At 43.9% G+C, this 21,908-nt stretch overlaps 1 protein-coding gene across 4 annotated transcripts in view; it reads right to left on the bottom strand.

Annotated features, from left to right (window-relative positions):
- The window catches only part of lmf1 (lipase maturation factor 1), a 460,297-nt gene that overhangs the window by 38,325 nt on the left and 400,064 nt on the right, over positions 1 to 21,908 (bottom strand). For all 4 annotated transcript variants that reach the window (XM_055651323.1, XM_055651324.1, XM_055651326.1 and 1 more), the window contains 2 exons: positions 21,105 to 21,258; positions 15,129 to 15,312 (listed from right to left, as the gene is read on the bottom strand). In XM_055651323.1, the coding sequence (XP_055507298.1) occupies positions 15,129 to 15,312; positions 21,105 to 21,258 (338 nt within the window). The remainder of the gene's footprint in view (positions 1 to 15,128; positions 15,313 to 21,104; positions 21,259 to 21,908) is intronic.

Below are 21,908 nucleotides of genomic sequence, written 5' to 3'. Positions count from 1 at the left end.
GACAGTGCCGCGACGCAGCCGACCACCGTGGACTGCAGACAGCGCCAGTGGTGTTATTACCACCAACGCTGGGGTGCGGCGGCCTGCTGATGCCGCGCCCCCTGCTCGTATCCGGGAAATGCCTCGGCCGATCGCCAGCAGAGGCTATCGCGGTTGGCCAAAAGCATCGCCTCTACGTACGGGACCGTCATTCCGGGCTCCACTTTCTCGTGGACACCGGGGCTGAGCTCAGCATCTTACTTCCGACCGGGGTCGATACTCGTGCTGGTAAGCGCGATCCCGCCCTGACCACCGTTAATGGCAGCCCCACTCGCACCGTTTCCCTCGTTTTGGATTCTCGACGTTACTCGTGGCCGTTCACGATCATGATCGTCTCCCAGCGCTGCTGCTGGGCGCCTTTTCTCTCCTGGTTGAAGTTCGGGGCCAGCACCTCGTTCCTTCGGAGTCTCCCCAGCCTGCATCACCGCGGCCCACGGTTTCCTCTGGCCCGCATCTCTGGTCGGTGTCAGATGCGGGTGTGGCCTATGCCCCGCTCCTGGCCGAGTTCCCGGAGATCCTGACCCCTCAGTTTCACTCGGCCGCCCCTAGGCATGGGGTTGTTCCTCACATCCTCAACACCGGTCCTCCACTTCACGCCCAACAAGCTGCATTTGGCTAAGGATGTGTTTCAGCGGATGGAGGACATGGGGATTGTGAGGCGCTCTGACAGCCCATGCACTTCCCCACTCCATATGGTTCCCAAGTCGTCTGGCGGGTGGAGGCCTTGTGGGGACTACCGCCGCCTTAACACCATCACGACCGCTGACCGCTACCCATTCCTGTACATCCAGGACTTCACGGCCCATTTGGATGGGCTACCATTTTCTCCAAGGTGGATCTGGTGCGCGGATACCGCAAGATTCCCGTCCACCGCAATGATGTGCCCAAGACCGCCATCATCACCCCGTTTGGCCTGTTTGAGTGGCTGTGGATGCTGTTCGGCCTTAAGAACACCGCACAGGCTTTTCAGCGGCTTATGGACATGGTTGGCCGGGGGTTGGACTTTGTATTCGGTTACCTGGATGACATTCTGGTTGCCAGCCGTTTCCGCCAGGAACACTGTGCGGATCTCCGGGTGCTGTTCCAGCGGCTCCGGTACCAGGGGCTGGTTATTAATGCCGCCAAGTGCCAGTTTGGTCTCAGTTCCATTTCTTTCTGTGGGCATAACTCCTCTCCCCGGCAAGGCGGAGGTGATTCGGGAGTTTCCTCAGTCGCTCACCATTAAAGGGCTACAGGAGTTCCTGGGGATGATAAACTTTTACCATTGTTTTGTGCCAGCGGCGGCCCGTGCCATGCGGCCGTTGTTCCAGTGCCTGACCGGCAAGCCACGAGGCCTTGTGTGTGGGACCCCGAGACAGTGGCCGATTTCGACGGCGCTAAGGAGGTGCTGGCCAATGCTACCATGCTCATGCACCCCGTGGGCCTGTCGCTGCCCCATTCGGAGACTGTTGCCGTCGGGGGACTGGGGGGGGGGGGGGGGGGGGGGGGGGCGGGGGGGGGGGATGGGTCGCTGGCAGCCGCTTGCGGATTTCGATGCTCGCTGGCAGCCGCTTTGCCTTTTTGAGCGGCACCTGCAGCCAATCAAGAGATGATGCCTGTCCCACTGAGTTACTCCAGCATTTCGTGTCTATCTATGATTCTACTTTACAGTGTATTTGCCTGAACTAATTTAAAGATCGCTGTGTGAGCAGTAAACAGAAGGACCGATCAATGTTAATGAAAATTTGGCAGATTCTGCGCTGGTTGCTGGGTTTGATGATCCGCTCCGCCAGATTACTGCCTGTGTGATGAAGACAAAAGGTTAATGTCTGAACAAGTTAGCCAAGATTGACAATTAAAGATTAGCATCAAAGGACAGTTGCCTTGAGAAAGTTTTCAGCAAGTGTACTAAAGAGACTGAAAACATACAAAGGTCGTAGACATCAGTGAGACACTGACAGCGTAAATAGAAACTTGGCTTGAACCCTTTACCATCAGTCTGAATTCTAAAAGTACAATCTGAACTGCCCACTGCAGAAGGTGCTTTTAGCAAGGTTCACGTTCAATGCTTTTTGCTGAAGAAAATTTCATTCAACCACTTAAGGAAGGGTGCTGGTGTGGTTGAAATTCCTTCTGTTATTGCTATGACTTTGTTATCATTTTTTTTCCAAAGTAATTTTAGTCACAAAATATTTTAGTGTAAAATGCAAAGCAGAAGCGAAAATTGGCTGAGCAACTCTGTAAGAAAAAATTAGGAATTTAAAAAGACGATAGGTTACAAATGTAATCAAATAAACTTGTTTTATTTAGCGCCATGCAGCTTTCTGCCTTGTTCATTTACGGGATGACGCCATTCACTGTGCAGTGTTCATGTTCAACCAAGAACATGTTGTCCATGGTGAGGTTGTCACCGGACACTTCAAAATCAACTTTACAGCAGTGCAGCACTGGACAGGGAGTCCTGTAAACTATTAGCCCTGTGCCACGGTGCGAGTTCATTCAAGTGCTCTCCCGAGTTTAAAAAAAATCAAACTCGTGGTAAGCACGGAGAATGAACGTAGCGGGTACCTGAGCTCGGGGACGTCTCTTAGCGGCTCGTAACGCTAATGGCAGGCACTCGGGAAGACTCGCTAACGGCAAGTAAGCACGGGAAGACTCGTGAAGATTTTTCAACACGTTGAAAAATGTCCACGAGAGCCCCGAGTACTGACGAGTGGCCATTACCGTAAATCTCCGAGTTCGAATCAGGGCAAACTTGGGAGAGCTCTTGGAATGAACTCGCACCGTGGGACAGGCCTTTAAGCCCTCTAATTACATTTCATTCTTGAGACCTCTCATCACAATGGTTCCTGGTTCCCGTTGCTCCAACTGCAGTTTAGTTTAGTTTAATTTAGAGATACAGTGGGGAAACAGTTTTTCGGCCCACCAAGTCCACGCCGGCCAGCGATCCCCACACACTAACCCTATCCTACACACACTAGGGCCAATTTTACATTTATACCACGCTAATTAACCTACAAACCTGTACGTCTTTGGAGTGTGGGAGGAAAGCAAAGATCTTGGAGAAAACACATGCAGGTCACCAGGGAGAATGTACAAACTCCATACATACAAGCACCTGTAGTCAGGATCGATACCTCGTGTCTCTGGAGCTGTAAAGCAGCAACTCTACTACTGTGCCACTGTGCCTCCCATTCCTTGAGCCCTCAGCCTGATCCTCACATGCCTCACCTCCTGATCAACCACACCCACCCACCAATCCTGCTGCCAGTCTAAGACTAATGGATCTTGTAGAAACATTTCAAATTCTTAAGGTAGACACGAAATGCTGGAGTAATTCAGCGGGACAGGCAGCATCTCTGGAGAGAAGGAATGGGTGACGTTTCGGATCAAGACCCTTCTTCAGACCCGACCCAACCCGACCAGATGATGCCTGTCCCGCTGAGTTACTCCAGCATTTTGTGTCTACCTTTTATTTAAATCAGCATCTGCACTTCTTTCTTACTCAAATTCTTAAGGGATTGGACACTCAGTGGGGAGTGGGGGGGGGGGGTTGGAACTTTGGTGAATGAACATAAAGCCATCAATAGTATAACATTCCATGAAAAGAGAGCAAGATAACTTTGTGAGTGAGTTATGGAGGAGTAGGAAATTGCAAAAGTAGGAGGAGATCACAGACAAGCTATTACATTATTTTATCACTGAACTGTACCACGCAGAATGTGGCCACACCACCCATCATGTTCATATTGGTCTGACATAGACTTTTGAGGTTAACTGATTTTATTTTTCTTGTTTAACTAATATAAGCAGAGAAGTACACCCTATGAGGCCGACTGAGAAAACTGCTATTTATTATTTTAACCAATAAAACTTTATACCGGCAATAAATCTCAACGATGCAGAACTTATACTTTGCTTAAAGACAGGCCAGGGCTAACGGAACCAAAATAAGAAATGAAAATTGAAAAACTTTTAAACACTCGTTGTGGATCTTCATTTGGCATCCAAGTACTTTTTGAAAATGTCATTATGTTGAATCGGATTGATTTATGGTTCCTCTTTAAAAATGCTCTCCCCACTGCCCACCCCTTCACTAAAACAGTCCAGTACTGATCATATACGTCATTTTTTGCATGTATTTCATGAATACTGCTCCATCCATAGAGCCTACTTAATCAGGGAACTTCAAATGACTATCTTCAACATTTCTCCATGTATTTGAACTTCCATTTCCCTCTGTTTGGGTACAATCATACAGTTTTATCAATTTGACTGCCTGATGTGTTTTTAATCCAAATGGATCATTCATTGATCACTGATCTTCCTGGCATACACGTCATCATTTGCTAACAACATCCCGATGCAGAAAGATGCAAGGCCCAAAATTATCATAGGGCAGTAAAGATCAAAACGTATGCTTCGTATATTCTTTCAGGGTTGAGTGGAATAGCCTTTCCTGGGCAGTGAGACTAATGAAGGGTTCGAGAGGCACAATCACTGACGTAGACCATTTGGAATTATCATACACAATTGTTCAGCGTTTAATCTAAGTACCTGTGTAAATCATTTTGAGAGTTTTTATCAGCTCAAACATTTCTTGAAGAGACTACACATGGTGTACAAATTCCTGAAGAAATTGTACCACAAAACAAAAGCCAACTTAGAACTTTGCTTCCTTAATCAGGACATTAACTTTGCTCAACCTCTTCGCTTTCAGATTTAGATGCTTTACAGTGGCATCTTTCTCTAATGCCCAGCTCCATCCAACACAGTTTACATAGAGTTATTTACTTTCCATCAAAGCAAAAGTAAAAAAATAAAACAGCTGCGTGGAGTATTTCCTGTGGTTGACACCAGGAACCTATGCTGGATCCTCCACGAGTATTACATCATCTTGACAACCATTCTGTGGTGAGTATCCCACATTACTTTTTGCTCGTGGCAGGCAAGGATTCAAAGAATGGCTCGAGGTCTCGGAGAATCTAAATGTAATGTGGGAACGGGACAGCAACAGGAAATCTATATTTTTAAAAACATGGCCAAGCAGCAAGAAAACAAAAACATTGAGAAGACGCAGATGAGCAAACTTATTCAATGTTCCAATGATGATGGTTTCTCTCACCACAAAGCAAGAGCACGCCAAGGTTGCGTACTGAAATCTTTTTGAATTTTGAGTACATTCTCTGGAGCAACAGTAAAAACAAACTGCTGAGACCGTAATTGTCCAGATCTTGCTCTTCTGGCATGGATTGCTTCATTTACTGAGTAGTTCCAAATGGAATTGAGCACGAGGCAATCGGTAGCCAACATCAACTTCTGACCTAATAATGGAAAGAAGGCCATCGATGAAGCAACTTAGGATGGATGGGACAGTGCAACTTAGGACACATTGCCATGTGGAAAACGTGCAGTGACATTCTAGGACCTAGATGGTTGGATTCCCCTGTATGAAACATGAATTCAATCACCAAAGGCTTTTCTTCATGGTGCCCACAGAGTTTAGTTTTATTGGGCTCCTTGATGCCATATTCTGTCCGATTAGACCTTAATGTTGCCCTCACCTCACCTCTGGAATTCAGCTTTTAGTCCATGCTAGAAGCAAGGCTGTGATAAGGTCTGGAGCCAAGTGTCCTGGTGAATACCAAACTTTGTATCAACGAGCGGGTTATTGTAAGTGAGTGGCATTGTTGGCAACACTTTGCTATCACTTCGCTCATGATTTAAAGTGGAGTGATAATGACAAATGGATTTATCTTGCTTCTTTGTAAGCAGAACATCTCTGTGTAGTTGCCCACATTATCTGGTAGATGCCAGTGTTGCAACTGCATTGGCATAGCTTACGAGGATGTTCCACTAGTTTTGGAGTGAAGGGCTCTGGTGCCTTCATGTGCTTCTTGATATTATACAACATGGATGGGTGAGCTGGGTGGGGATGCTTGGAGGAAGCTGAAACAGACCATCTACCTGGCACAAGTAGCTAAAAATAATAGTGCATTGTCATTAGCATTCACACACTGCAGTGCTTCCTGCAATTGCTGAAGGTAAGGATGTTCTGGGAACCTCCTCATCTTCCCAACAGGCTATTTTAGTGTCCACCACCATTCACAATGAGATTAGGTGAGTTTGCCAAGCTTTGATCTAATCAACAGTGAGATTGCACAGTTCTGTCCATTACATGTTGTTTTCACAACCTTGTGTGCACAGGATGTCACTAGGTAACGAACAGGTTCCGTTTTTCAATAACGTCCACAAGTCGATTTGCCCGTAAGTAGGAAAATACACAAAAATCACTCACTATCTATGCTTCCGCAGTATTATAATGAATGGCATCTAAAGCAGATGGCTGATAAGAAATGGCAATTACTGAAAGTCCAGAGAGGGAGGGAACTTGTTCTGCTTGAATGCCATCACCTTGTCCTTCAGGTTCAACAATGGTATTATGTTTGACAACTGGATTAACAACAATGATGAGAAGGAAATAAGGATAGTGATAGGAAGCCTTGTGCCATGGTGTCAGAACAACAACCTCAACAACAACTTAATGTAAGCAAGATGAAAGGAGTAAGCAGGAAGGTGAACTCATTTAGTAACCAGGTAACCTGTAATGAAGGCCCAGGAGCATAAAGCTGCAACTATGCTGAGGGCAACAAGTAATGAAGAAGAGCCTTTCAAATTGCCTCCATTCAAATCTGCTCAGCTTGGGCAACACAGAGGCACAGCGGTAGAGCTGCTGCCACACATGCCAGAGACCTGGGTCCGATCCTGACGACGGGTGCTGTTTGTGCGGAGTTTGTATGTTCGCCCTGTTTTCTCCGGGCGCTCCGGTTTCCTCCCACACTCGAAAGACGTGCAGGCTTGTAGGTTAATTGGCTTTCGTAAATGGTCCCGAGTGAGTAGAATGCGACAACATGAAACTCGTGTGCGTGTGGTCAATAGTCAGTGGGGACTCAGTGGGCCAAAGTGCCTGTTTTTATGCTTTGTCTATAAACTAAACAAACTTAACTGCTCAAAATGCAAATGTTTACCTCATACCTCATACCTAGGCTAAGTACAGCTGCGTTCAAAATAAATAGAGGCTAACACGTTTGGTTCAACTATTCAATTGCCTCAGTTGCACCACCTCCAAATGGAGTTAAAAATAAAGTTACAAATTGTTTTAATTAGTAACTTGGAGCAGGCCACAATGGATCACTGGGAGCAAGGAGACATGGAATTTGCATTTGAGTTTTTGAACAAAAGTAAAAGTAAAAGAAAAACTCAGTGAGGGATTTATTTGTTATAGAGCCTGTACAAGCTGCTGTAAAAAAAATAAATGCCCCCATGGCTGAGGAGCACAGAATTACAGCTTAATACAGGACACCACAAATCCCTCGCAGACCAAACCAGAGCAGGGCTGGCTGGCCCTTCCCGGCTGAGTGAAGTAAAATCATTTAACAAACAGACCCGAGGTGTGACAAGTCACTTAAAACTCGTCCTTCATGAACTGTGTCAGATCACTCAGAAATAAAGTCCTCAACATTGGGTATCTTCCATCACATAACTCATAGTTTGAAGATTTGTTTTGATATTCCATCCAAGTGTGCTCTGAGACTCTAGTCTAGTGTGATGGAGTTACATGCTTGCAAAGGCATTACTGTACTATTTGGGAAAGTGTGCAGTATCATCAGAATGCAATATCATCAGGACCATAAGCAACGGTCAGAATAGCTGGATTGGGGGAGAGCACAGAATCATCTGAGAAACCGGTGTGGCAGAGCCTGGAAAACGGCTCTACTGGGGAAGAGTGAAACTTGTAGCCAACTGTGCAGAACTACCCTACAAACAGCTCACAATGGCATGCTTCCTTTATCATCGTTACTTTTTTGCATATCTTTCATTCATTGTTCTTTATCTCTCCACATCACCGTCTATATCTCATTTCCCTTATCCCTAACCAGTTTGAAGAAGGGTCTCGACCCGAATCACCTATTCCTTTTCTCCAGAGATGCTGCCCGACCCGCTGAGTATCTCTGGCTTGTTGTGTCTATATGGAGGACTAATGATACATGTGCAGCATTGTTTGTCGGAAGCAGATAGGAAAGACGGGAAATGAGAAGTAACATGGTGAAAATTTGGTGCTAAAAGATAACAAGAAATATTAGAAGGAAATTAATATATCCAACTACTATTTCTCCAGAATTCGTGGCAGTGGTGTGAGTGCCCCAGAGTATCTTATAGTGAATTTGTTTCTCAATCAATATTACTGTGATGTGGGTGGGGTGGGATGCTGCAACCAATTTGCTCACAGTACATGTTTAAGTGATTAACTACGTCACCTTTGAAATAAAGAAAGAATGTGCCTTTCCTGACCTCAGGACTTCCAAAGCTCTGTAAAAGCAGTGAAGTACTTTTGAAGTGAAGTTACTGTTGCTGTGTAGGAACCACATCTGCCAATTTGATCAACATTGGTTCCACAAACTGCAATATAACGATGCAACATAATCTATCTGGTGAAATGAACAAATGTTGGTCAGGACAGAGAAAATTCACCTTATAGAATAAGAGTGCTGCCACTTTTTCATAAACAAGACACCGAAAAAGCAACGTACCAGAACTCCTGCACTATGGTTTCCAAGACATAACATGCGGTCATAAACGCTGGAAATCATTTTTAATTCTGTTTAAATTACAGAAGAACATTAGGGTAAAGGTTAAGGAAAAGTGATTGTTGAACAGATTTGTTCATTGAATAACTTGAACATTTCTTATTACTTTGAATCCTAACCAAATTATTAGTACTATTAATAAATTATAAATGAGGAGTGCGTACAAACTTTACAGCATTTCAATTTTAAGGAGTAAACTTAAAATTGTAACAAAATTTCACTGATGCTTCAAATATTATCAGCCTTGGATGTCTCAGATTTCCTTTAATTTACAACATGGTGGTACGGTGGCGCAGAGGTAAAGTTTCTGCCTTACAGCGCTAGAGACTTGGGTTCGATCCTGACTATGGGTGCTGCCTGTACATTCTCCTTGTGACCGTGGGGGTTTTCTCTGGACGCTCTGATTTCCTACCACATTCCAAAGACGTTCGGTTAATTGACTTCTGTAAATTGTTCTTAGTGTGTTGGATGTGAAACTGGGATAACATAGAACTAGTGTACAGGTGATCGTTGGTCGGCACAGACTCCGTGGGCAAACTAAACGAAAATCAACTATCTGAAACAACTGGATTCCTACAGCTTGTCAGGTGTGGATCAATCCAGACCCATCAGTTATTTAAAATTACATGAATTTACCATTGTAAAAGTAGCAGAGAGTACATTAAAACATTCAAAAGAATATTATGTGAAAGCCAAAGATTTTTTGTTATTACATTGTGCTAATTCGAGTGAAATGTTTCAGTACTACCCAAGTTAGAAACAATACTCATTCTTCCCACTGTGGTGAGATACCTCAACCATCGGACTCACTTCCGCACAGAAAAATGGATCACTTCACATGCAGGGAACTTATCTTGCTGCAAAGCTAACTCACTCACTCTGCAGAAATTCCTCAACCACCCCCCCCTCCCCCCACCCCATCCCTCACCCCCCCACATCCCCCCTCTCCCAACCCACTCCCATCAGATATTTCTCACCCGCGCTCTGCAAAAATTACTCACCCTCTCCATTAAAATTACTCACGCAGAGTAATGCAGAGATTACTCACCCCCACCCCACGGAGATTATTCCCCTGATCTGCAGGGATTCCTCAACCCCTGCAGCGGGATACTTCACCATCCCGCAGAGATCACTCACCCCTCTGCAGAGATTACTCAGCAAATACAGAAATACTGAGCGCTCTATCCGCAGAGATTACTTATTCTGCAACAGAGATTCACTCTCTCTGCAGAAATTAGTTTGGTTTACTGTCACGTGTACTGAGGTACAGCGAAAAGCTTTTGTTGCGCGCGTCCAGTCCCTCCCCCATATAGAGACTGTTCACAGAGATTCCTCAATCGCTCTGGAGAAATTACTCACCCTCTCTTCAGAAATTACTCACCCTCTCACAGAAACTACGCACCTCTGAACAGAGATTAGTCGCCTCCCTGGAGAGAGATTGCTCAGAAATCATGGGCTAAATACTCACCTCACACAGCGAGTACTACCCTCCCCTTTCATGTGATTACTCATTTCTTCCACAACAATGATTAGTCACCCCATCTGCCGAGCAATGGCACACTGCCTCTACAATGAGGTTATTCATGCTTTCTCCAGCAAGATTACTCTCTCTGTTTAAGTAAACCATGAACACCAGTTTATGTTCCAACTTTTTGACTGATATTTGGTTACATTTCAACCTGTCAGCAAATGCCTGGTAAATTTCAATTCGCACAGTGACTTTTGGTCAAATTTGAAAAAGCAGACTGTTGCTTGATTACATATCAACCTGTAGAATAGGACGGCACGGTGGCGCAGCGGTAGAGTTGCTGCCTTACAGCACTTTCAGCGCCAGAGACCCAGGTTCGGTCCTGACCCCAAGTGCTTGTCTGTGCGTTCTCCCCGTGACCGCGTGGGTTTCCTCCGAGATCTTCAGTTTCCTCCCACACTCCAAAGATGCACAGGTTTGTAGGCTAATTGGTTTGGTATCAAATTGTCCCTAGTCTGTGTAGGCTCGTGTTAATGTGTGGGTATCGCTGGTCGGCGCGGACTCGATGGGCCCGAAGGGCCTGTTTTCGCGCTGTATCTCCAAACTAAACTAAACTAAACAACCCGTTGAATTTCACCCCTCGATGATGTTTAAATTCTAATCCACCAACTGATTTTTAGTTAAATTCCCAATGGAGTTTGGTTAAATGTAAATCTGCCAGGGGGATTTTAGTGAAACCAGCCTAGTGACCATTGGTAAAATCTTTGGTGACCTGTTGGCTGATGCTGATGAAACTTAAATTTTGCCAATGGACATTTAGTTTAATTTTAACTTGATGATAGATGTTTGGTTTATATTCTAACCTGTCAGCTGATGTTTGATTAAATCCCAACCTATAAAATGATATGTGGTTAAACCCCAAACTGTTGACAGACATTTGGTTACGTTCCAAACTACTGACTGACGCTGGGATAAAAACACCAGCCTCCTGACTGACATTTGGTTCAATTACAACTTGTTGAATGACATTTGGTGAAATCCCGAGCACTTGACTGATGTTTGACTAAATTCAACATTACTTAGAGGCATTTGGTTAATTTTTAACCTTCTGACTTGACTGATTAAGTCCCAACCTGCCAACTAGTGTTTGGTTGCATCCTGAACTATCAATGACATTTGGTTAAATTTCGACCTGTAGACTGAGGTTTGATCAAGTCACATCCTGTGGATATTGCTTCGAGACATGACACACTGCTAACTGAAGTCCGGTTAAATACTCACTAGACATTTGAGTACGTTTATTTTAGTTTAGTTTAGAGATACAACATGGTAACAGGACCCACGGCCCACCAGTCCGCACCGACCAGCGATCCCCGCACATTAACACAAGCCTAGACACACATGGGACAATTTACACTGACACCAAGTATACAAATCCAAGCCAATTAACCTACAAACCTGTACGCTTTCAGAGTGCGGGAGGAAACCGAAGACCTCGGAGAAATCCCAAGCAGACACGGGGAGAACGTACAAACTCCGTACAGACAGCATCCGTGAGCGGAATCGAACCCGGGTCTCTAGCGCTGAAAGCGCTGTAAAGCTGCAACTCTACCACTGTACCACCGTGCCGTGAAACCGTGAAACTGTGAAAAAGTTACGACCTTTTCACTAAAATTTGGTTATAACTCAATCTGCTGACAAACATTTGGTAAGAATTTCCACCTGTCAGCTGATGTTTGATTAAATCTCAATCTGTTGACACGATTTGGTTAAATTACAACCTATGACTGATGTTCAGTTGAATTTCAACTTGCCAACTGACATTTGGTTGAATCCCAACATGCTAAATGATGTTTGTTTCAGTTTAACCCATTAGCTGCTGTTTGGTTAAAATCCAACCTGTCAGTTAACGTTTGGTTACATTTCAGTTTGTCGGTCGACATTTGTTTGAATTTCAACTTGCTGACTGATATTTGCTTAAATTAAAAGCTGTCGACTGATGTTCGGTTCCATTCTCAAATGTTGAATGGTATCTCCCGACTGATATTTCATCCAAGCCCAACATGACAATACATGTTTGGTTCAATTATGATCTTCCAATTACCATCAGATGAAATTCTAATCCACAAACAGATATCACATTAAGTTCAAAAGTACTGCCCAACAAAGGGTTAATTTCAACCTGCCATTAGACATAGTCATACAGTGTGGAAACAGGCCCTTCGGCCCAACTCGCCCACACTCACCAACATGACCCAGCTACACTAGTCCCACTTGCCTGTGTTTGGCCCATATCCCTCTAAACCTATCCTATCCATGCACGTCTAATTGCTTCTTAAACGTTGCAATAGTACCTGCCTCAACTCCCTCCTCCAGCAGCTTGTTCCATACACCCACCACTCTTTGCCTGAAAAAGTTACCCCAAAATTCTTAAATCCAAATCCAAATACATTTGCTTAAATTCCGTTTACTTACTGACTGAGATTTACTTAAATTCCAGCCTCCTGAGTAAATTTTGGTTAAATTCTGAACTTCCAACTGATAATTGGTTACCTTCCAACCTGTTGGCTGACATTTGGTACGATTCCAACCTTCTGACTGATATTTGGTCAATTTCCATTCTGCCCACTGTCAAATGGCTACATTCCAACTTCCCTCCTGAGGTTTGGTAAAATACCAAACTGCCAACTAACATTTGGTTAAATTCCAATCTTCCAAATTATATTTGGTTATGTTTCAACCTATGCTGATTAATGTATGATGAGTTTTAATCTTCCTTGTTCAGATTAAGAAAGTACTTTACTTTAATGCTAAGATTACGGCTTCACGATTTCTCTGTAATTTATTGGACTCTGCCTCTCCTGTTAATTCACAACCTCATAAATTCTCATCAATATGACTTGGGTAATGAGAATTTAAATTGCAGTCATTCCCCAGTGTTTGATTTATAAGATTCATAAAATTTTGCTGAAATGTTGTTGACTCTTGTTATAATTATTTTCAATTTACAAACCTACTTTTCTTCATAACAGCATGCTCACAGGAGTGTACGTACCAAAATTCTCAGAACACATTTTCATTGATTTATGAAATTTGCTTAATAAAATCTTCCAAGAATGCGCCCCTTTTTCTGTCAACTAATGGCTGACCATTACGTTTAAATCCATTAATGTATTAACTTTTCATAAATAAGTGCATTGGGTTAATTTGCTCTTGGCTGTATAATTGGCACAACTTTCCATCCCCACTCTCATTTAAATGGAAAGGCAAAGCAAACGGCAGATGCTGTAAATCTGAAATAAAAACAAAAAATGGTGACAGAGGCATGGACCTGAAATGTCAATTTTGTTTCTCTTTCCACAGATACTACCTGACCTATGTTCCTCTGTTTTGATTGCATTCCCATTTATTTAAACCTGCATAAAACTAGATTTGTTTTATCCATGGAATTTCACTTAATTTAGTCTATTATTGTTACGTGTATTGAGGTACAGTGAAAAGCTTTTGTTTGCGTGCTATCCAGTCAAAGAAAAGGCAATACCTGAATACAATCAAGCCGTCCACAGTGCACAGATGAAGGTTAGAGGGTACAATATTTAGTGCAAGATATTCACGCACACAATGCTTTATGCTTAGCATCTCCTCAAGCCTGTATTATTGTAGAATGGCCTTTGCAACTAATCCTTCCACTTCTCTTAACAATAATTTATGAGGATGTGGACATTCTGTCAAAGCTAGCATTTATTGGCCATCCCTGGTTGTCCTCAAGAAGGCAGATGTGAGCTGTCTTCTTTCAGCGGTGTAATTCTTCTTGTGAGGTGCTATGCTGTTGGAGTTCTGGGATTAAGACTCAGCAACAATAATAGAAAAATGATATATTTCCAAGTTAGGAAAGAGTGCAACTTGGAGTAAAATCCATGTCCCACTGAGATGCTGCCCGTCCTGCTGAGTTATCGAAGCAGTTTGTGTTCGGCACGAGATCCCAGCATCTGCAGTTTATCATCACTCAAGAGGAATGAAACCTGCTGGTGATGGTTCAATTGATTAAAGGCATCTTAATTGATTAAAGGTTATCCACATATATGATGGTGCCCTAGGTTTAAGAAGCAAAATAATCAACGGATTATCCATCACACCCACAGGAGCAGCATTTCCATTAGCAGATTAGATTGCACATAACACAAGCTCATAACAGAAAAATGCCCTTAAACTATAGAACCACAGAATCGAGCCCTTGGGATACATAGAAATAGATATGGTAGATAGACACAAAGTGCTGGAGTAACTCAGCGGGTCAGGCAGTATCCCTGGAGAAAAAGTATGGGTGACGTTTCAGATCCGAACCCTTTTTAGTCTGAGAAAAGGGTCCTGACCCGAAATGTCACCCATCCTTTTTCTCCAAAGATGCTGCCTGACCCGCTGAGTTACACCAGCACTTTGTGCCTATCTTCAGTCTAAACCAGTACCTGCAGTTCCTTCCTACACAATTAGATATGGTCCCCATCGGAAGCACATCTGCAATGAAAGGGTTCATCCACCATCTTTTGAAGAGGAAGGAACATTCACAAAGAATTGCCCGCAGGGCAAACTTTAATGCTTCTAAATCACAGTCGAATGTCTAATTATAAACCAGCATGTTATCAAGGAATCAATCCAAAACTAATGCCAAGAGAACAAAAATACAATGCAAAAATACGCCAAATATGACCTCTCCTAAATCATTGTGAAACATCTATCAGTGCACCTTGTAAAGTGCTCCAGTTTATATGCACCTGTAAAGTTTGCTGTCCTTAGATTTCAAAGGCACACATCATAATTATCACATCGAGTTACAAGATATTGCAATTATAATGTAACTTCATGCAGTTTTCTCTATCCAACTGCACTTTCAATATAACAATGGAGCATGGTTCTTGACACCCATTCAACTACTCAAACATTTACAGGTAATCTTAAGATCATTTACTGGGGTTGATGAAATATAAAGCACTTGCCTGGAACGCAGCAAACCACATTAGCCAGTCGAGACGGTAATGGTACGGAGTAATAATGCATGGTCTCCGTTTCAGATCACCAGGTTTACACTTGAACTCATATTCCTCCCACATGGCACTGGGGTCATTCGGATCCTCATTCATTGTCCCCTGAACTATGACCTCAGTCCGTTCCTTTGTAATACTAGGAAAAAAAAAAAAATTCTCAATGCCTTAGAATACTTAAAATTGTATACTTACTACTTTTAAAGCAATTTTTATGTCTTACTAGACCAAGTGGTTCCCTCAACGCGTGGTTCCTGGAGGAGGTGGTGGCTGCTGTGTCACACACATACTAACCAAACCCTGACACACACTGAACTACCCCCCCCCACACACACACACACTAACCATTCCCCATTGATATTATATTAATATTATTAATTAACTCCTTTTACCCCATCCCCTGCCCTATCCACTCACCTATAGCCCCCAACTTGCAGGCGCGGCTAGAGGGGGAGGGGGGGGGGGGGGGTAGAGAGAGAGGGACACAGAGAGGAACACAGGGCACAGAGAGAGGGGCACAGAGAGGGCCACAGAGGACAGAGAGGGAGGGGGAGACAGAGCACAGGAGGGGGGGGGGGGGGGGGGGGGGGGATAGGGGAGGGGGGTAGATCTTGAGGGGGGTAGATCTTGAGGGGTAGGGGGCGGCGCGTCATCACAGGGGTGGGCCGAGATGAACCCAATAGCTTGAATACTGAAGAAGGGTTTTGAAGAAGGGTTTCGGCCCGAAACATTGCCTATTTCCTTCACTCCATAGATGCTGCCTCACCTGCTGAGTTTCTCCAGCACATTTGTCTACCAGCTCTAATACAGAGTCTTCACTCGCAGTCTTCAGCGATGATCTTCGGTGTTCAGTCGACGGGGCGACTTTTGAACAACGGGGGGAGAGGGAGGGGTGGGAGGTGACATCAGTCGCAGCGCGAGCAGATGACACCGTGAGCAGGCAGGTCCATTGTCATGTCATCAGCAAAAAAAACAGGCAATTTGAATTCAAACTTTGATCGGATTTGTGAAGATTTTTATTATTAACCCAAGAAATAAAGCAGAACATTTTCAGGTAAACCAATTCTTGACTCCAGGGGGTAAATCTCTACCGGAATATGTAAAAATGTTTCCGTTAGCCCAGGTCTGCGCCCAATCGAAATATCTGAATCTTCCTTTGTTTATTCAGTTTCTAAACCAGAGGCTGAGATAATATGGATTAAAAATGTCTCTCCTTTTCTACTTGGATAACAATTCAGGTGCATCAGACAACTCCAAGATGTTATCACAAGGTATGACATACAAATAAATGGACTGCCAATAAATGTAGACAACATCCAGTGTAGCTTTACTGATAGCACCTTCCCGAGCCTGAAAGGGTTAAAGTTATTCCCAATGTACAAAGTGCCCTGCAGTCAGACTGCGCACTTCATTAAACTGCGAGGTTTGTTCTAATTCCAGGTCACTAAATCAAAGTTATTGAACAATTTTTAAAAGAGGAAAGTTCTTTGTGTCATTTGAATTATGCAAAATTCACCATCCATCACAAATGTCACTTCTTCCTATGGGGCAGACATTTTATTCAACATAAATTTCAACTGCACATCATCATTTATTAAAAGAAAACTGGTAACAGAGATTTTTCCTGCTGTGAACTTCTATATTAATGATCCCTGCTGTGTAATGAATTGCTTAAATCTCCAGGTTGCTTCTGGACTTGTGTTCAGCATTGGCCCACAGTGTGATGTACTCCCAGGTGTCTCTGAGAAAACAATTGCTGACCATGTGATAGAAACTCCCGAAATGATTACATTGAAAGCCTCCATGGGAACTATTCTACGGTAATTGGTTTGAAACTAATTATTCTAGTTAACAACCTGAGGATCTCGTTCACATTTCTGGAAAATAATCAAACATATGTGTTTGGCTGCATTTAGATCAGCACAGTGACACAGCGGTAGAGTTTCTGCCAGAGACCCGGGTTTGATCCTGAATCTGGGTGCCGTCTGTATGGAGTTTGTACGTTCTCCTCTGTTTCCATGCTATATCTCCAAAGTATAGCTAAAGTTGTGTAGTCTTGAACTCTAGAGCACAGGAGTAGGCCATTCAGCCATTTAGCCAATGCTGAATCTTTGATAACATTTTCAATTTAGTAACCAGCAATACAAGAAATTTACCACTAATTTGCATCGTCTTTTAAACTCGGTTGTTACAAATTTTAAATACAAAGGTTTTAAATCATGATTAAGACTGTCCTGAAATTTTAATATACTGTTGTCAAGTTTATCACCAGATTGTCAGTTTATTAGCTGCAGAATTCAAGACAATATACAGGACAAAATATTGTACATCCTCGTTAATGTCTAGAATTGGCAGTGGGTATCAAATGCTTTCATCCATTGGACGACATTGTTATGTGAATCTTCGGCTACCTGAGAAATCTGTCGAGGGAAATGATTCCCAGAAGGATGTGACTCTACGAAAGCCTAATTGAACAATAATATCTGCAGCTGGTTGAAGGTATCTCATCGACAGTACCTGAAGCTAGTCCCCAGGTCCTTGTTTTCCAGCTGCTTGACCTGCTGAGTTACTTTTGGTTTAGTTTAGTTTAGAGATACAGCATGGAAACAGAGCCTTTAGCCCACTAATCCCGTGCCGACCAGCGATCCCCTGGCACTAGCACCATCCTATGCACTAGGGACAATTTATAGTGTATTTTTTACCAAAGCCATATTGACCTACAAACCTGTACATCTTTGCAGTGTGAGAGGAAACCGGAGCACCCAGAGAAAACCCACAAGGTCACGGGGAGAACGTACAAACACCGTACAGACAGCATCCGTAGTCAGGATCGAACCCAGGGCTCTGGTGCTATAAGGCACCGTGCTACCCACTTTGTGTACTTTTTTTTAAAAACCAGCATCTGCATTTCCTTGGTTACACAAAAAAGCTGGAGAAACTCAGCAGGTGCAGCAGCATCTATGGAGCGAAGGAAATAGGCAACGTTTCGGGCCGAAACGTTGCCTATTTCCTTCGCTCCATAGATGCTGCTGCACCCGCTGAGTTTCTCCAGCTTTTTTGTGTAACCTTCGATTCTCCAGCATCTGCAGTTCCTTCTTAAACTCTGCATTTCCTTGTGGCTCTAGTCCACAGGAATTGGGTAACTTCTGATTGTGCTGTAAATTAAGCTGTGACACGGGCATCAAATGGTGCACAACGGTTGATGACTGGTTCACAAATGGTGTAATGATGCATTCTCCATCTGTAGCTTGCAAAACCAAAGGGCTTATGCTTTGAGGGTTGCAGCCCAACCCTGACCATACTCTTAGTAACGGACAATGGTAGATGCTGGTTCACAAATGCGCTAATAATGTATTTACAATGCTCTCAGTATTTGCAATGCTCTCAGTAATGGGCACTCCATGTGACCACAAGCACAACCTTTTCCATAAAGAGAAGCACAAATGCCTATCTCATTTGGTAAGCTGCTAGAGCTGCTGCCCGTGATTATGCGGCACCTTGTCCGATGTGTTGATGAATGGCATACAATGCTTTGGGCTGCAATGCCTCTCGTTGTCAAATAGTGGGGGGTTTAAGCCATGAAACAGAGAATTGAGGTTTGATTCCTTCTCCCCTCTTCTCCCCCCTTCTCTCCTCCCCTCCCCCACACTCTTTTAAAGGACTTACCGTACACTGTGTTTGCTGTCTTAACCTTCCTCTGTTCTTCGCAGTGTGTGTCTGTATCACCTTTGCTTTGCACCGTTTGAATTTCAGACTCCCCCCGCTTTCCCTGGCCCCCGCCTTGGCGATGTGTGTGTGTGTGTGTGTGTGTGCGTGTGTGTGTGTGTGTGTGTGTGTGTGTGTGTGTGTGTGTGTGTGTGGGTGTGTGTGTGTGTGTGTGCGTGTGTGTGTGTGTGTGCGCGCGCGTGCGTGCGTGTGTGTGTGTGTGTGTGTGTGTGTGTGTGTGTGTGTGTGTGTGTGTGTGCGTGTGTGTGTGCGTGTGTGCTCCACTCTGACAGTCGCGTTCCAGTTCCCGGTTTTTCAGGCAAGTGCCGCGAACTTGACACTCGCCGGCATTCCGCTGAAAAATCGCGACAGTGCGACAGGCCCTTAAGTTAAGGGGTGATCTTGTAGAGATGCATAAAATTATGAAGGGAATGTACAGAATCTTTTACCCAGGGTAGAGGAATCATGAACCAGAGACGTAGGTTTAAGGTGAACAGGGGTACAATTGAATAGCAACCTGTTCGACATGCTGTATCTCTAAACTAAACTAAACTAAACTTTTTCACTCATAGGGTGTGGGTAGGTGATGCTGTAAAAGCTGCCCGAGAAGAAGTTGGAACAGGTACTTTAGTTTAGTTTAGTTTAGTTTAATTTAGTGAATCAGAGGGTAAACAGGCCCTTCAGCCTACTGGGTCCGCGGCAAACAGTGATCCCCGCACACTAACGCCGTCCTACACACACTAGGGACAATTCACTATATTTCCAAGCCAATTAGCTTACAGACCTGTATGTCTTTGGAATGTGGGAGGAAACCAGAGCTCCCTGAGAAAATCCACCCTGATCACGGATAGAAAACACAAACTCTGTACAGACATCACTCGCAGTCAGGATCTAATCCGGGTCTCTGGTGCTGAAGGCAGCAACTCTACCGCTGTGTCACTGTGCTGCCCGTACTATAAACGCATTTATAAGACACTGGACATATACATGGATAGGGATGGTTTAGAGGGATGTGGGTTAAAACAAGGGCAAATGTGTCTAGCTTAGATGGGGGCATCTTGAACAGCATGGATAGTTGGGCTGAAGGGCCTGTTTCAGAGCTGTAAAACTCTAGGTTGGGCCGATGGGCTTATTTCCATACTATATAGTTCTATGACTCTGAGGCAGTTGCTGGTGAGCTGCCTTCATGAACCGTTGCAGTCCTTGAGGTGTGGGTATATCCACAATGCTGTTAGCGAGAGCATTCTACATTTTTCACCTGGTGACGATGAAGTAAACAGCAATATATTTCCCAGTCAGGATGGTGTGTAGCTTTTACTGGCCTTGTATTTCTAGATGGTATTGGTCGTAGGTTTGGAAGATAATATCCAAGGAGTCTTGGTAAGTTGGTGTTGTGTGTACCTAAAAGCTCTTCTTGTCCCTTACAGAAAAAAGATCTCTCCTACTCTACACCTCCTGTGTGGGGCTCTGGTGTATTGTTTGAAAACTATGGTACCCACTCTGTAGAACACTGTTTTGTTCTGTTCTGTCAGAAGGGTCGTGACCCGAAATGTCACCAGTCCATGTTCTCCAGAGGAACAGTCTGAGCCACTGAGTTACTCCAGCATTTTGTGTCCACCGTGTAGTGTAATTTCTTTAGCAATTCGCACATCAGAATGCTCTGCACCTTTTGCATCAATAGTGGACATCCCCTTAAAGTACTGAAAACTGTTCTTCCTGCTGAGGTGTGCAGCCAAAAACTAACATAGTTCTGGCTTCATGCAACAATGAGCCAAGTGAGGAGGAGGCATAAAGCCTATGTTTAAGAAGGAACTGCAGATGCTGTAAAATCGAAGGCAGACAAAAATGCTGGAGAAACTCAGTGGGTGAGGGAGCATCTATGGAGCGAAGGAAATAGGCTGAAGAAGGGTTTCGGCCCGAAACGTTGCCTATTCCCTTTGCTCCATAGATGCTGTCTCACCCGCTAAGTTTCTCCAGCATTTTTGTCTACCTTCGGCATAAAGCATATGATTCCTTAGTTTTCAAGACCTGTACAATGCAGCCCAAACTATGGCTAAACTGTGTAAAACTTGTCACCAATAAAACTATTTATAAAACTGGGAGCACTTGAAGCAGAATAAGTAACAACATCACATGTCATCCTGTTTCTGACAATTCTCAATTGATTAACGAACGTCCAAATTTAATGAATGTGAAGGATGACAATATTCACATGTTGTTTTGTACCTTCCAAAGGCTCCATAGGTGTTGACAATTCGAAGTGGGTTGAAGGAAGTGTTCATCATTTGTTTTGAACTGAGTAAGTTTACAACCACTGGGAGACTGAGGTAGGCGATGAGGACCCCAAAGGAGATATTCAGCACCTTTCGGACGTAAGCACCTGCGAAATAAAACATTGAAAATGACTGCTTGAATACAGCGATCTCGGTCTAAATACGGTTTTAGAGATGGGAACGGTTATCTGGTGAGATGTAAGACATGATTAGGAAGATTTGGTGGGATATGGGCCCGATGCAGGTAGGTCGGACATACTCGGTTAGACAACTTGGTCAGCAAGGAAAGGTTGGGCAGAAGGGCCTGTTTATGTGCTGTCTAGCTCTATGATAGGCAGACATCCATTTAAGGCTCCTCTTTCTCTGTATAGAAGATCCTTTTGGAAAACCTAACTCGTAGTACTTTGTGTAGGCAGATGAGCGACACCGAATTGACTTGGTTATTGTGACACACTGACCCGATCCCTCACTTCAAATCTAACCGGAACTTGAGTTGAGAAACAAATAATGGCAACATAGAAAATAGAAAATAGGTGCAGGAGTAGGCGATTTGGCCCTTCGAGCCTGGACGGCCCTTCGAGCCTGCACCACCACCGCAACAGAGACCAATAGATTCCAACCTTCATCTGTGGAAATGGGAATAATGTTTCAGTCTGATGAACATCCTTACTGTTCTGATGAACGGTCTATGACCTGAAACATTAACTCTGTTTCTCTTTCCACTGATGCTGCCTGGTTTGCTGAGTGTTTTATTCTC

This window comes from Leucoraja erinacea, chromosome 20 (assembly GCF_028641065.1).
Source record: "Leucoraja erinacea ecotype New England chromosome 20, Leri_hhj_1, whole genome shotgun sequence".
NCBI classification, from domain to species: Eukaryota; Metazoa; Chordata; class Chondrichthyes; order Rajiformes; family Rajidae; genus Leucoraja; species Leucoraja erinaceus.
This window is presented reverse-complemented; position numbering and strand designations above follow the sequence as displayed.